At 41.8% G+C, this 16,275-nt stretch overlaps 1 protein-coding gene across 1 annotated transcript in view; it reads left to right on the top strand.

The window, feature by feature from the left end:
• kalrna (kalirin RhoGEF kinase a) overlaps positions 1-16,275 on the top strand; it is a 1,015,085-nt gene that overhangs the window by 656,501 nt on the left and 342,309 nt on the right. Inside the window, exons 24-26 of the mRNA XM_078552171.1 lie at positions 9,559-9,625; positions 11,454-11,563; positions 15,173-15,242. Coding sequence (XP_078408297.1) covers positions 9,559-9,625; positions 11,454-11,563; positions 15,173-15,242 — 247 coding nt within the window. The remainder of the gene's footprint in view (positions 1-9,558; positions 9,626-11,453; positions 11,564-15,172; positions 15,243-16,275) is intronic.

The following is a 16,275-nucleotide window of genomic DNA, read 5'->3' as shown; positions in this document are numbered from 1 at the left end:
GAAGCAGGTTATTGCCCAAAATAAGTTAAGTCCAGCAAGGGAGGTAATTGAGAGGGATGGCCTAGGATAGCCCACAGTTTAACGCTCCTTCTAACTTCAAATTCAGGTAATTGAAAACTTTAAATTTACCTTTTAGGTGGCAGCCTTTCTAAGAACCACTAGTTTGGCTTCTGACTGCCTCTGAAGACTGAGAACATGGTGTACAGTTTAGTTGAGGCCACTTATGAACAATGGGCATTAGCCTCTTTGTATATGCAAATTAGTGGTCTAATGCCAATTATAGACAGGAGCCCTGAACACTTATCAACATGGCATGTGGTGCACTTCCAGTGTAGACTGAGCATGTGCATGCTCCACCAAATGTTTTGGCTATAGTTTCTTCATGTCCTTCTCCGATCTCATGAGTATTTTCTTCCGTTTAGGTAACTGTATCGTTTGTGTTTAGTCATCTAATTACATTTTTGGCTTTGATATCTCCTGTGTTGCTAGAGTTGCTTCCAAAAGGCTCAGCTTTCCTTTTCTTATCAATCATTTTCTACTTAACATTTCTAATTCTCAACAAAGTCAAACTCTGTCCAGCAACAAAAGTTCCCAGTCTGAACTCACAATAAGCTTTTCTTTGTCCCTCTGTCATTCCAGGTCAGTGTTGAAGAGAAAGATTAGCATTTGACATCCAATCCCTCTATCGCCTTCAGAATCTGGCCTCTGTCACATTTAAACAGTTCCTTGCTTTTCTTTATTTTATTGATACTACAGTAGTTAATCCTTTTTGAACCTTCCTCTCCTGTTCCTTTAACAGCTCCAATTGTTTCTTTATGCATTTACTGCTACCTTTATTGTCATTTTGCTGAAGTCGAAGCTTATTGCACATAAACCACAATGCTGTGTTTCTGCTCACCTCCTTTAGCCATTCCTTCCTAATACAATCTTCAGGATTTTAAAATTCAAGCATAATCATTACTATCATCTTGTATGCTACCTTCAACCTTTGTAGTGCATTTACTATCTTCTTATTTTGTCTTATGTTATTAAGCATTTGTTGACATTCTCTTGCTCTGGTTTTTGCATCTGTCACTTGGATATTAGATAGGGACTAATGAATATGAATAAATATATACAAGAAAACAATAAATCATACACAGAACACACTTAGCTCAGGGTCGCATTAACAGAAAAACTGTAATATGCCTCAGCAATGTGAACACCTGTTGCACTAGCGTGATGTTTCCATTTTCTACAAAAGCCAAATTTATGGGCACTGAAATAAATGTCAGCTTGCCTCAGTAATAGCATTGTCACTGGAGTTAGAAGGTTGAGGATTAAAGCTTCATTCAAGGTGTGACACTTGAACCCACAATCTTCTGAATCTTAGGACTAAATATTATCCAGCAAAAATGGGCCTATACCATGCCCATGCAGACATATTATTAGATGTGATAACATCTGGTTGCATTCTCAACGTCATCATGCTGGAACATGATAATATGCGAGGTGGGTGGCTCTAGAATTGGAGAGCCCAATTCTTTATAATTGGGTAGTTAAGCTTATTAAAATTGCAATTAATTGCAATATTACATGTTGGGAGTTAAAATATGGCTAGAGAGTGTGAAGCACGCCAGGTGGGGAACTCGTATTTTGCAATTAATTATTGTAAGGGCATGTTTAAAGGCAGCAACTGGGTCCTTTGTTTGACCTCAGCAATTCAGGCTGCTGTGAGTGCTGTTATCATTCGCTAATGGAAGGTGTGGTTCCAGGGTATACCTTTGCTGATTTGAGATTTGAATGAGCCTGCAGAAATGTGCAGTTATTACCTCATCTGCACCTCAGCCTGTTTGATTTCAAGAAAATAGGGATAGTGCTCTCTGTGGGAGGTGTATTGTCCGGTGAGGGGGAAGAGGAGGAGGAGAAGGAAATTCAGAAGGAGATGGAGAAAGCCAGGTGGCCAGGGGCAGGATGCAGTGGAGGTGCATGAGGGTGGCAGACCTGTGCTGGAGTGAGTACTTGATGAAGGCAGAATGCTGCAACCACAGAGGCGCAGAGCAAGCACTTATGCTGCCAATCGAGTATATAGGCAGAGAATGAGACTCGGGCTCTCTAGAGCCAAGAACATAAGAAATAGAAGCAGGAGTAGGCCATTCACCCCTCAAGCCTGTGCTGCCATTCATCTGCCCCAGGCCTCAACTCCTCTTTTGTGCCAGCTCCTCGTAGCCCTCAACGTCCCGATATTTCAAAACTCTATTTCCTCTTTAAATACTGATCTAGCCTCCACAACTCTCTGGAGTAGAGAATTCCAGATATTCACTGCCTTCTGAGAGATGAAATTCCTTTGCATCTCAGTTTTAAATGAGTGTCCCCCTTATTCTGTAACTATATCCCCTAGTCTGAGATTTCCCCCACTAATGGAAACATCTTCTCAACATCTGCCCTGTCAAGCCCCCTCAGAATCTTGTCTGTTTCAATAAGATCACCCCTCTTTCTTCTAAACTCTAATGAGTAAAGGCCTAACCTGTTTAGCTGTTTTTGATATGTCAACCCCTTCATCTCAGGAATTAGCCTAGTGAATCTCTTTTGAACTGTCTCCAATGCCAGTATATCCTTTCTTAAATACGGGGACCAAAACTGTACACAGTACTCCAGGTGCGGCTTCACCAACACCCTGTACAGTGTAACAAGACTTTCCTATTTTTAAACTTCAACCCCTAGCAATACAGGCCAAAATTCCATTTGTCTTCTTAACTACTTGCTGCACCTGCATTTTTGTGTTTCAGGCACAAGAACGCCCAGAATCCTCTGTGCTGCACCTTTTTGGAGTCTCTCTCTATTTAAGTAATAGTTTTTTTTATTCATTCATGGAATGTGGGCTTCATTGGCGGGGCCTGCGTTTATTGTCCATTCTTAGTTGCCTTTGAGAAGGTGGTGGTGAGCTGCCTACTTGAGCCGCTGCAGTCCATGTGGTGTAGGTACACCCACAGTGCTGTTAGGAAGGCTGTTCCAGGACTTTGACCCAGCGACAGTGAAGGAATGACAATATATTTCCAAGCCAGGATGGTGAGTGGCTTGGAGGGGAACTTGCAGGTGGTGGTGTTCCTACCTATCTGCTGCCCTTGTCCTTCTAGATGGTAGTGGTTGTGGGTTTGGAAGATGCTGTCGAAGAAGCCTTGGTGAATTCCTGCAGTACATCTTGTAGATGGTACACGCTGCTGCTACTGTGTGTCGGTGGTGGAGGGAGTGAATGTTTGTGGATGTGGTGCGTAATGTTTGTGGATATGTAATGTTTGTGGAATAGTCTGCCTTTTGATTCTTCCTGCCAAAGTGCATGACCTCACATTTTCCTGCATTAAACTACATCTGACAAGTTTTTGCCCACTCACTCAACCTATCTATATCCCCTAGCAGATTCCTTATGCCCTCATCACAGCATGCCATCCCACTTATTTTTGTATTATCAGCAAATTTGGATACATTACACTCTGCCCCTTCCTCCAAGTCATTAATATAAATAGTAAATAATTGAGGCCCTAGGACTGATCCTTGTGGCACTCCGCTAATTACGTCTTTCCAACCTGAAAGAGATCCATTAATCCTGACTTTTATGTGGCACCTTATCGAATGCCTTCTGGAAATCCAAATACACTACATCTACCAGTTCCCCTTTATCAACTCTGCTTGTAATATCCTCAAAGAACTCTAGCAAATTTGTCAAACACAATTTCCCTTTCACAAAACCATGTTGACCCTGTTTGATTGCATTAAGCTTTTCTAAGTGTCCTGCTATTTCTTCCATAATAATGGACTCTAGCATTTTCCCAATGGCAGATGTTAGGTTAACTGGCCTATAGTCTTCTGCTTTTTGTCTCCCACCCTTCTTGAACAGGGGTGTCACTTTAGCAGTTTTCCAATCCGCTGGGATCCTCCCAGAATCCAGTGAGTTCTGGAATATTTCGACCAATGCGTCCACCACCTCCGCAGCCACTTCCAGTGACCTTTCTCTGTGAGGTGCTGGCAGAGGAGATAGCTTCCAACTGCATGACTGGACACCCAATGCCAGTGGCCATCAAGGTCACTGTGGCACTGAATTTCTTTGCCATTGATCCTTTCAGGCTACCAGTGGAGATTTTGATGGCATTAAGCAGTCTGCTGCCCACCACTGCGTTAAGGTCTTTACCGATGTAATGTTCCAAAGGGTGGGTCAGTACATTGCATTTTCCATGGACTGCCACAGTCAACATGAATAAGCCAGAGGCTTTGCAACAATGGCAGGTTTCCCCAGGGTTCAGGGAGAAGTAAACTGCACTCATGTCACCATAAAGGCTCCAACAGGCCAGCCCTGTACATTTATATACAGGAAGTGCTATCACTCTTTAAATGTCCAGTTTGTATGTGATCACCATAGAAGAATTATGCAGGTGTGCATTCGGTACCTGGACAGCAGCCATTACTCCTGTATTCTCTGGAACTCCCAGGTGCCAGACATGTTTAATGGACCTGATGCCCTGGATGGTTGTCTTCTGGATGACAAGGGACACCCTTTAAAAAAATGGCTCATGATGCCAGTGAGGGCCCCGAGAACAGACGCAGAGAGGAGCTATAACGACAGCCATGGGTCCACCCGAGCCAGCGTCAAGCAGACAATAGGGCTGCTATAGATGAGGTTCCGATGCCTGGGTAGATCAGGAGGAGCACTGCTGTATGCTCCATCCAGAGTATCACTGATGGTCATTGTGTGCTGCGCTCTGCACAACCTCGCAATTCAGAGAGGGGTTGCCCTGGAGGAAGACGAAGCTCAAGATAATGGGCATTCCTCTGATGATGAGGTTAATGAGGTGAGGAGGGAACACCCCGATGGAGAGGTACAGGGGCCTGCACAGGAGGGCATGGATGGCTGTAGCACACTGGAGGTCTTAATAAGACAGAGGTTCCAGTAGGTCAGGCATTCTTGACCTCTCAGATGCGTGCATTGCCTGTGTCTCAACATGATTCCAACTACACAGCAATCTCTTTGAGAGAATCCTGTCAGTACTCATCTTCTCACTCCCTTAGGCATTGTTGCATCTTGACCAATGTTCAGACTACTGAAAATGCGTGAAACTTTTTTCCTGTCATTTCATAAATAGATGTTTTATTAACAAATAGCCAAATACATGAACAAATGTATTCATGAATACATGAACAAAATGCACCCATGTGACTGTGGACTTTTCTTAATTCTTTTCCATACACTGCGGCCTAGTGCTCTCCCAACGCTTGCTGCTGCACTGGTGAGAGGCTGCTGATCTGCTTGTCCCCTTGCCCTGGATGACTTTGGCAGGCGTCCTCTGTGTGACTGAAGCCTTGAGAGCCCTGCTGCGTTAGTCATCTCCTGCTGAGTAGCAGTAGGATCTTCTGTCGCCGTGGCAATCGAGGTGTACTGTGCTAATAGCAGAGGGGCGAAGGAGAGGCTGCCCCCATCAGAAGTGCCCTGAGAGATGCTTCCAGATGGCAGCAGCTGCTGCTCAACCTCTGCCATGATGACTGATTGGGACTCCCTGCCTTCCTGTGAGGTACCAGAAGCTGGTTCAGTGTCCAGGCTCCCAGTCCATCTGTCACCCTGGCTCAGGGCCCAGAGCACAGAGCCAGGGCGATCGAGTGCAGGTCAGAGTGCATACCCATGATATCTTCTGCAATATGGTGGGTTTGCCCCTCCAGTCGCTGGTCTGTCCATGGAGGAAGCTTGGTGCTCTAAGAATGGGTGATCGTAGTGCATATGGCCTGGATGAACACCTTCACAGTCAGGACCAGAGCATGCAACCCCTCTGGTATATTTACCAAATTTCCATGCACCTCGCACTGGACATTCAGCATCTGTCACCTTACAGATAACTCCAGAGGCTCATCATCCAACTTGGACTCAGTCTCAGGATCACCATGAGCACTCCTGCCCGAGGCCTGCTCCACCCAAATCTCTGGCAGTTGCATGTGAAAATGTGAAGTGCCCTCACAGATTGTGCTTGCGCTCTTTCCACCATGGTAACCTCTGCTGAGGTGCCAGTATCTGTGCTGGTGGTTGGTGCATGGAAAGGATGTGATGCTGCACCCTCCAAGGCTTTCTCTTCCTCCTTGGAGGCTAGTGTGTGTCCCTTGGGGCAGGTGAGCTCAGAAGATGATGGTTCACCTGTGGAGGAGACACAGAAGAAACGGCATTAATTGGCCTTCCACAACCTTCACAGGATGTGCAAAGACACAAGATTCAACATCATTAGCAATATATGGTTTATAAGATATAACAGTTTACAAGCAGTAAACCACTTATAACATCCTCACGAGGTGTTTCTACCAGGAAGCATTCCAGCCTTTGAACGCATAAACCACAAATTTACAATTCATGTAAGCATGCCAGGCATCACACCACCTCCCCCCCCCACGCTAGCCCTTCCCCATCTCTGTCCCAAATTTGGATAATGCCCCTTACAATCTCACCACCCCAAGGACTTCCTCCAGTTTTGCCTCTGCCAATTGACTGGCTCCATTCAGTGGTGGACAACAGCAGAATTTCATCCTCCAGGCATGAGGATTGCTAGGTCGGGCACGCCATCTCCAGTTCTGTTCGTCTCCCGGGCACTGTGGGCCCGCTTTTCCTGAAATGAGGTGTGACATTGCTGTGATGTTTATTCTCTGGGATAAGAATTTCATCACAAGTCCAAGTGCTACGAGGAATGCGTAGTATGCACAATGATTGGCAGACAATATGCTGTGCACTATCCTCAATTCTAAGGCCCACCCACCTACCCCCCGCTCCCATAACAACGACAACACCTCTACAGAGGCATTAAGGCCACAAGCACTGTCATTTGTGCATAATGCTGCCTTGGATTTTTGAAGTACCCTTATCAAGCCTTCCCTATACCTTCCACGTAGACTGATAGACAGAGTGCAGACTTACTCAGCCTTGTGGATCTCAAAAGGTCATTTAGCCTCTTCTGGCATTGCCTCCGGCTTCAAGGCACCACACCAATGCTACTGACCTCTGCAGCCACCTCTGTCCAGGCAGCTCGGGTCATTACGAGAGGTCTTTTCTTCCTGTCCAGTGCCATTAAAACCTCACTCCTGGTGGTCACAGCCTGTAGGAGGGCTCGGAGGGAGTCACCATTGATGCATGGTGCAGGTCAGCACTTTTTTCCCTCCCTCTCCTCTCGGACCCTTCTCTCGGCCATCTATGGAGGAATACATGCTATAATGATTCAGTTGCTCAATATTCAGATCTTAATGTTATGTAGATGCTTACAATGCAAGCATGTGTGTTCCCTGCCAAAAGCATTTAATTCTAACCCTTTGTAGAATTTCACAGTTTTCAGTTTAATAAAACTTACTTCAGCCAATGCTTGTCAAACTTGCAAAATTCAAAAAATTCCTGCTTGCTTCCAACTGCAGTAAACCGCAGGTGCACCTGAACTGTGACATGACAGGTAGCCCTTTAAATTAGTGGCCGTGACCTCCTTCTGGGTCATGGACTGCAAATTCGGCTGCCAAAGATCCTACCCTCCATCTCCGATTGGGCGGAGGAACAACAATCCAGCAACGTTGCGAGCTGCAAACCCACCCTGCAGCTATTAATTGGATCATTGCTGTTTTATACGGCATAAGATGACAGCGGTGGTGGGAGTCGGGGGGCCACCATTTCCGGGTTCGAGGCCGGAATGTAATATTCAACCCTTACTCTAGGATGACAGACTTGTGCAGTACCAAAGGGTGTGGTGTTGTTGGAGATACCACTTTTCGGGTGAGACATTAAACTGAGCCTTGCTTACATGTTCAAAAATGGGCATAAGCACTTTTTGGAGGAAAATAACAAGTTTTTCTGGTGCCTTGTTCAATATTCATCCCTCAACCAATGCCATCAAAAATCATTTAGCAACTTGCTCTTCTTGAGATTTCGATGTTTGCAAATTGGCCACAACATTTGCCTATGAAATTGGCTGTGGGGCATTTTTGGGATATCCCTTATGAAAGACACTATATAAATGCAAGCTTTTTCCTTCATTTAGTGAGAGCACCAGTTTACAGCTATTCGGAATTTAAATGCTATTTTTGATCACCAGTTCTCCACGGTTCTATGAGCAGTGGTTCATTTTAAGGATGTTTTCGTCAGTTAGGGCCATTTGGGGTACTATCAAATTTCTCTGATTTTTATTGCTCTTGTTGGTGGAAATATGCTCCAACATAAATTGGGCATAATGACAGCTGCTACCTAAAGACCTTGGGGTGGAGTTTTTGGTTTTGTTGGAATCAGAGATCCAGGAGCAAATTGCACTAAAAACTATGCAAGTTTTGAGAAGTGTTTTTCCTTTGAGTTTCTGTAAGACTCATTTGCATATCATCAAACAGAGCCTGCCATAAACTGATGCAAATAATAGTGTTTTAAAACAATATTTTTTCAAAAGCAATTTGTTTTAAAAACATGCATTGTAATATTTAAGAGTGGTAACAGGGTACAGTTTGATTAATAGAGCTAAAAAGTAAGCATGTTTAATCACAACTTCGACCCTGTTACCTGTGAGTAACCCAATTTTAAATTACGTTAAATGATTTTAAAAATACATACTGAATCATTTCCTAGTGATTTTGTGTACAATGTCAGTATCTTGGTCAATTAAAAACAATTTGCCTTCAAAACCTTTTAAAGGATCCCTATTAATGTCCTTACATCCAAAACAGCCTGCTTGAATGTCTGTAAATAAGTGGAATAAGGGGAAACTAGCAATTGTTATTAATTAATCTTGGGGGCATGCCAGTATTGAGGGCTGGGCGAGCTCCTGGCATGATATATTTTAAACTAGCAAAAGATCACAGAAACTCTATTTACACTGAAAGTGATTTTTGTTTAAAATTCCAAAATCATTTGTGCTGGTTACATCAATTTCAAATGAGTTAGACTAAAAATACCAGCACAACCAAGCAGAAACGCTATCCCTCTATTCTTATGTGCCTCCAGTGATTGTTCCTAGGATAGCAGTCCAGCCATGTACAGTACTCTAATATTATGAAAAAGAAGTTGTTTTTAGAAATAAAAATCTTGACTTTACATGGGACTCAATAACAGTATGTAGATCTCTGCTTTCCAATAATTATATATTTTAGGCAGAAATAGATTTATTCACATCAAACCAGATGTAAATTTGCTGCTGTTTACGCAGGGAAATTGTGCCAAGAGTCCTGATTGAAGCAGGAACATTTAAAGGGAGAGATAGCTGCTGCCCAATAGTGAGTGAGCCACATTTTGAGAAGATCCGGAGGGCTATTGGAGTTGACTTGGTAGAATGGTTTACAACTGACTTGTGCTTAAGAGGCAGGTTATACAGGCTCATGCTTGATTTCCCAGTTGTCTTGTTCAATATGCCTCAATGAAGCAAAGATCAACACCTAGGTTTACAGTTATGTCATAATCATTTTTCCCATTTCCTTTTCAGATTCACAATGTTTGTAATCTTTTCGGTTAAAAGAGCTATTTAGAGATTTGCTTTGATATCTAGCAGCGTAAAATTTTAATAATAATATGAACAAAATATTCTGTTTCTTTTCCAGGTTTATAATGGCTGAACTCCTCCAGACTGAAAAAGCATACGTTAGAGATTTACATGAATGTCTTGAGGTATGCAATCCACTTTTTTTCTCCTACAGACTATCTAATATATGTTTAATCCTGTGGTGGTAACTTTTGCTCAAGTTGGCATCAAATTTATCACCAAGTAACATTTTAATGTGCTCTGAGTTGAATGTATAGTATGCAATTCTATTTCATGGCAATGCACAATTGACAATATAATCCAGTGAGATTCCAGCTGAACAGTGGGAGGGTGTGATGCATAACAGACGCTGTGTAGGTTTCACTCTGTAAGAAGTAAAACTCCATAGCAATGTCAAACTGAGTTTAAAAAATGCTTATAGGAGGAGTCATTGGATCCCTGGACTTCTTAAGCAACTCACAAACATATGAGGAATTGATTTAAATCTTTTGAGAAAGTGGTCCCATGTGCAGAGTTCTCCCATGAAACTAGAATCTGATTTGGAGCCAGGCAGTAATAACTCGCTCATCAATGATGATGGGTGGATCCAAAACATTGGTAACTAGTTACTGTCCCTCTAAATCAATCGTACTCATTCATTTCTTGATTCCTTGATAACCCATTTTATGAATTACATTGTCAAAGAATGCACTAATATAATTATTAATATGCAAAGAAAATAAATTGAGTCAAATTCCTTGAAAGACCAGCCCATTTCAAGTGTTGCTAATCCAGCTATGAACTACAGATATGTATTTTATACAGGATAGACATATTGCTGTAAGACTGACTGTATACCAATACTCAGACCTATACAAATGCACAGCCTGCCAATGAATGTTTCCCCACTCAGTCTGTACAACATGCAGAATCAGTTTATGCCAAAGTATGCTTTACAAACTTAGGAAAACTCTTTATTAAAGTATTCTGGTACCAGGAGATGCTATTGCTCATTTTCATCAGATGGTGGAGTGAAAATCAGAGGTAGATTTTAGAACCTACCATAGAATTCCAGCAATTCACTATTAAGCCAATACCCTGTGATACTTAGATTTATTGATTGAAAACCAGCTGAATTTAACCATCTCTTGGTTTTCTTCATTGGTGTTAACATTTTTGTTCACTGTATTTATAGTATTTTCCCTAAATAATTAATGCTTCCTAGTATTTCTTTGTAAAGTGACATCTGAAAATGGGAGCAAATTTATTAATTGAGAAGGAAAAAGACCATTTGACCAGCACCACATTCTTTTTCTACTTCATACTGTTCAATTTTTAAAAGTGCTGACAAATAACTTGAAGGAACAATTTTCTCCCACCTTTTCATAATTTATTGTTGCCCCATCTTATTAGGTTCCGCTGCTTACATGCCACAAAGCATCATTCAAATGGAATGCAAAGCAGACAAACTACATTCTGGTTTCCGTCTGCTGTCTTTGAACATGGTGATGCAGGATGACCTTCTCTCCACTTTTTCTTTGCTGCCTCAGGGAAATCTTTCTCAGATGGGTCAGCTGAATTTGGGGACTGCTTTTTAAGGTTCAAAAAAAGAAACTGTATACAAACATAGAACATTGCAGCATTTGACTGCACCAATGTGCCTCCATAATATTCTTAACATATTACCCAAGTGAAAGGGTTCTTGATATATGACTGCAAGCAGCTCTTTTTGCAAAGATTTTAAAACATGGTAAAATCTTGTGCAAGAAATTTGTGTATTCCGATGAGAATATGAACTGAACATGTGTTAAAAATAATAATGTTCAGTCAAGTGTCAGTCAATAATGTGCAGTGAAGTGTCATTTACACACACAGAAGTGATTATGCTGATACTGAGAATTGTGATCTGAAAGAAGCTCACCCTGTACTTTTCCATACATTCATGGAATTTTGTTTCCATTTATTACATTTCAGACCTATTTTTGGGAAATGACCTGTGGAGTTGAAGAGATCCCATCTGGTATTATTAACAAGGAACATATTATATTTGGAAATATCCAGGAGATCTATGAATTTCATAACAAGTAAGTCCTGAATGGCACACAGAATTGGTTGTCAGGTCACCAATGGCTTTTTTTTAAAGAATGTCTTCAAATGAAGGAACCAATGAACACACCTAAACAAATGAGCAGAGGATTGGAAGGAGGTAGAAAGCAAAAAGACAACATTTTAATAAATGTAACCTGCAGATACTTTTGGATAAAATGCTGCAAATATGGGAACAGTAGCATAGTGGTTATGTCACTGGACTAGTAAACCAGAGGCCTGAATAAATATTCCAAAGATGTGAATTCATATTATCACCGATCCAGTTTGCGAATTTGAGATCAGTTTTTTAAAAATCTCAAAATAATGAGCTGATACAGGAGCCCTCACTTAAAATGGTGGTTGTGTTCCTGAAAGTCACCACTTTAAGTGGAATCCCTTCAAGTGAAGCATGATTTCCCATAGGAATCAATGCTAAAGCCAGGATTAGGTTCCTGAGGACAATTTTTGCCTGGAAAAGTCAATGTAAAAATTGAAACACTGTACCATACATGTACAGCACTGTGCCGAATAATAGAAATCACTGAATATAACAGAAATACTGTACAAATTTAAACACAGGTACTGTAGAGTAGTACCCCTGTATGGCAAAGAATACTTTTAAAAAGAGAGTTCCACGGCAGTTCCTCGGATATGTACTGCACAAACAGAGAAATTGGAAAAACAAAGTTTACAGCATAGTATCTGTATTTACATTACAGTACTGCACAGTACAGCAGAGAATTATTTCAAAAAACAAAGTCCACAGAGTTCCTCAACTAGTACAGGGTACAGTAAAAAAAAAAACAGCATGAAAATGAAGTTTACTTTCGTACAGGGGGGGTACCTGAAAATGCAGCAAAAAAAATGTTCCTTGAATGTACAGTAAGGACAAAATGGCATCAACAGAATCACAAGCCAAACTCTAAGAATCACTGGGCCTGGTCGCACGATGATGTCATCACATAAGGGGCATGAAGACGTCATCACATCGGGGACTCGATGACTTCATCATGCCAAGAGCATGATGACATCATCACACTGCTCTCGCCTGATAAAGCGGGGAACACTGTACTTTAAATGGAACCCAGACATAAAAAATAAAGACCTTCAAAACAAAACCACTTTAAAAGGGGAAACTTAAAACAGGGACCCCCTCTTTCAGTAAAAAAAAGGAGCCCATTGTTATCAAAACCCAACTGGTTCATTAACATCTTTTAGGAAAAGAAGCCTGCTTCTTCATCATCATCTTATCATCTTTGTTGTCATCATCATAGTCAATGTGGAAGAAGGATCTTCCTTGCTGCTTCCAATCATTATCTCCCTCTTTCCCCTATTGCCACATGGGACTCCAATTCCATACTAATGTAGTTGACCAGTAACTGCCCTCTAAAGCAACCAGCAAGCCACACTGTCGCAAACGATGGGTAATAAATGCCAGCTTTGCTAGAGACTCACCAATGCTGACAATTAATTTTTTAAAAAGCAAAAGGAATATAAGCCATTCAATGCTCATGGGATGACACCTTATAAAATGTCACATGCACATAATGCTCAAGAATATCAGGAGACCTGAGGGATCTCCCCAGTATCAGATGGCAAGCCATAGAGCTGTTAGAAATGCACTTTCCTCAAAGAGTGAGAGATGGAAAAATTGGTAAATCAGTGAAGTCTGTGATTTAATGGGTGCAGACCTAAACAATTGCCATGGCACCTCTGTGAAACAATACACCACCAGAAGTTTCCACACCCTTTTCTGTCCTAATCCCAAGGGGACTTTACTCACCATTCTTAGCTTATGCCTTCTTTCCTGCCGAACTATCAGGGCAGTAGGGGGAAGAGGAAGTTAATGATTGGAAGCAGCAAGGAAGATCCTTCTTCCACATTGACTATGATGATGACAACGGAGAAGATAAGATGATGATGAGGACAAGGCTAAGGATAAGATCCTGCCAAGTTTTTCTGACCCTTGCCCCTTTTTGACACCCTCTCATCACTTGCTTTTTCACGTCCACACAGCACAGAAACAAAGACTGCTTAAATAAAAGCAAAAAAAAAATCCAAAACAAAAATAAAAATACCTGGAAAAACTCAACAGGTCTGACAGCATCTGCGGAGAGGAACACAGTTAACGTTTCGAGTCCGTATGACTCTTCAACAGAACTAAGGAAAAATAGAAAAGAGGTGAAATATAAGCTGGTTTAAGGGGGGGCGGGGTGGGACAAGTAGATCTGGATAGACGGCCAGTGATAGGTGGAGATAGCCAAAAGATGTCATAGACAAAGGACAAAGAGGTGTTGAAGGTGGTGATATTATCTAAAGAATATGCTAATAGGTGACATTAAGGGTCGAAAGCAGGACGAGCAAGGTACCGATAGCCCTAGTGGGAGTGGGGTGGGGGGAAAGGGATCGAAATAGGCTAAAAGGTAGAGATAAAACAATGGATGGAAATACATTTAAAAATAATGGAAATAGGTGGGAAAAGAAAAATCTATATAAATTATTGAAAAAAAGGGGGATTGGAATGTTTGGCGCCAGTAGGGGGCAAGTTTAGTCAGCACCTTTTGTACAGTCTTTCAGACACTGCTGGAACTCAGGCTGCTGTCTCTAGAGGCTTTCCAGATCTGATAGCTTCCATGAGACCAGCTAACCCACTGATCAGTGGACACTCCCCTATAGAATGAAGGTGGCAGAAGTAGATCTATATCTGTCTAATTGCTTCAGTGAAATGAGGGAGTTTGCTTGGAAAAAGCATCCAGTAACAGCTATTTTCATATCTCCTCTGACCAATGTCAAAATTTGAGCTGATTTGTACTATATTTAGGCAGTTTACAGTTAGGTCTATATGAAAATTCCTTAGGATTCTGAACATACTTTTAAAAAACACTTGTGTGTAAGCTGAACCCAACATTCCAGTGCTGGAAATCTTAAACATTCCAATGTCACTGACTTGCCCCAGCACCTAGCAAATTGGTCTCGTAAGAAACTGAGCCATACAGATCAGGAATATATTTGGGCTGATCGCGAAATGTGCTAAATTAACCAGGCTTAGCTGGGGTGATGGAACAGGTACTGCAATTAGCCTCAACACCCTGAGTTAGGGAACAAAAATTGATTTAGATTTGTTTTCCTATCCACCCTGGTAGAAGTTTGTTTGTAGAATTGTGAAAGATTAGTATCAGTCTTGGCTGTGATCCCCCTGTGGTTAAGTTGTCTGCAAACACTTGCTGCCTAGGCACATGTATGAGTAAATTAGCAAACCAGTGCAACATTTAACCCACTGATTTCTATTGCCACTTGATGCTATGGTCTATAAGTGCACACGGCACAACGTGATTGAATTCTTCCAACTGTCATGTGCTACTTGGAGGTTCAACCAGTCAAGTGTAAGCCAGTATATTAACAGTTGGTTTCTGCCCTAATTGTGGTTCCAGTTAACTGTTTTATTGAAAAAGTTAGCTTGTCAAGGTTTGTAGATTTCTTATATGAATGATACTTTGACCACTCACAGAACTAAATAAGCAAAAAGATTAAACACACAAGACCACAGAAATAGAGGGACAGTGCAGTGTAATTCCTAGATAATTCAAACTGTCTATTTTTCTCAGTATCTTTCTGAAAGAACTGGAGAAGTATGAACAGCTGCCAGAAGATGTAGGTCACTGCTTTGTCACATGGGTGAGTAAATATGTTTATTATTATTTTAAAAAGTTTAATGATTTTAAACTTTTACTTGTAAGAGGTCTATGTGAGAGAAATAATCCTGATTTTGATTTAGCTGATGTTGAATATCTGGACATTATTTCACAGAAGTCCAGCTCATATCATTGAACAACAACTTGTACTTATATATTGCTTTTAACGTATTAAAATGGCCCAAGGCATTTCACAGAAATGCACAAAGCCATTTTAAGGTGATATTAGACAGATTACCAAAAGCTTGGTCAAAGAGCTAGGTTTTTAGGAGTGTTTTAAAGGTTAAAAGAGAATTAGAGAGGCAGAGAGATAAAGGGTAGGAATTCCAAGGGATTCCAGACAACTGAAGACACAGCCACCACTTGTGCAGCAGTTATAATTGGGAATCTCAAGGGATCAGAATTATATGAGCGCAGATATCTCCAAGGGTTATGACGCTGGAGGAGGTTACAGAGGTAGGGAGGGACAAAGCCATGGAGGAATTTGAAAATGAGGATGAGAATTTTAAAATTGAAGCATTCCTTAACCTGGAGCCAATGTAGTCAGTAAGCATTGGGTGATAAGTGAATGAGACACTGTGAGTAAGGACACGGACAGCAGAGTTTTGGATAGAATGTGGGAGGCTGGCCAGGAGTACATTGGAATAGTCAAGTCTGGAGCTAACAATGGCATGGTTGAGGGTTTTGGCAACAGAAGAGCTGAACCAAGGTGGAGTCAGGGGGTGTTACGAAGATAGGTAATCTTAGTGATGGCGTTGTATTTGGTGAGAACCTCAACATGGGGTCAAATATGGAACCAAGGCTGCGAATAGTCTAGTTCAGCCTCAAACAGGGAGAGAAAAATGGGAAGAATTTTACCTTCCCCTCCAGGTGGGTTTGTAGATGGGGGGGTCTGTAAAATTCCTTGGGTGGCCTTCCCACTGGACTCTTGTCTGCCCTGACCTCTCCGCAATTTTATTGTGGGACAGGCGAGGCCTAGGCCAGCCTGCCCACTCTTGCCCCAATTGAGGCCCTTA

The sequence above is a fragment of the Cetorhinus maximus genome, chromosome 11, assembly GCF_964194155.1.
Source record: "Cetorhinus maximus chromosome 11, sCetMax3.hap1.1, whole genome shotgun sequence".
Lineage (NCBI taxonomy): Eukaryota > Metazoa > Chordata > Chondrichthyes > Lamniformes > Cetorhinidae > Cetorhinus > Cetorhinus maximus.
This window is presented reverse-complemented; position numbering and strand designations above follow the sequence as displayed.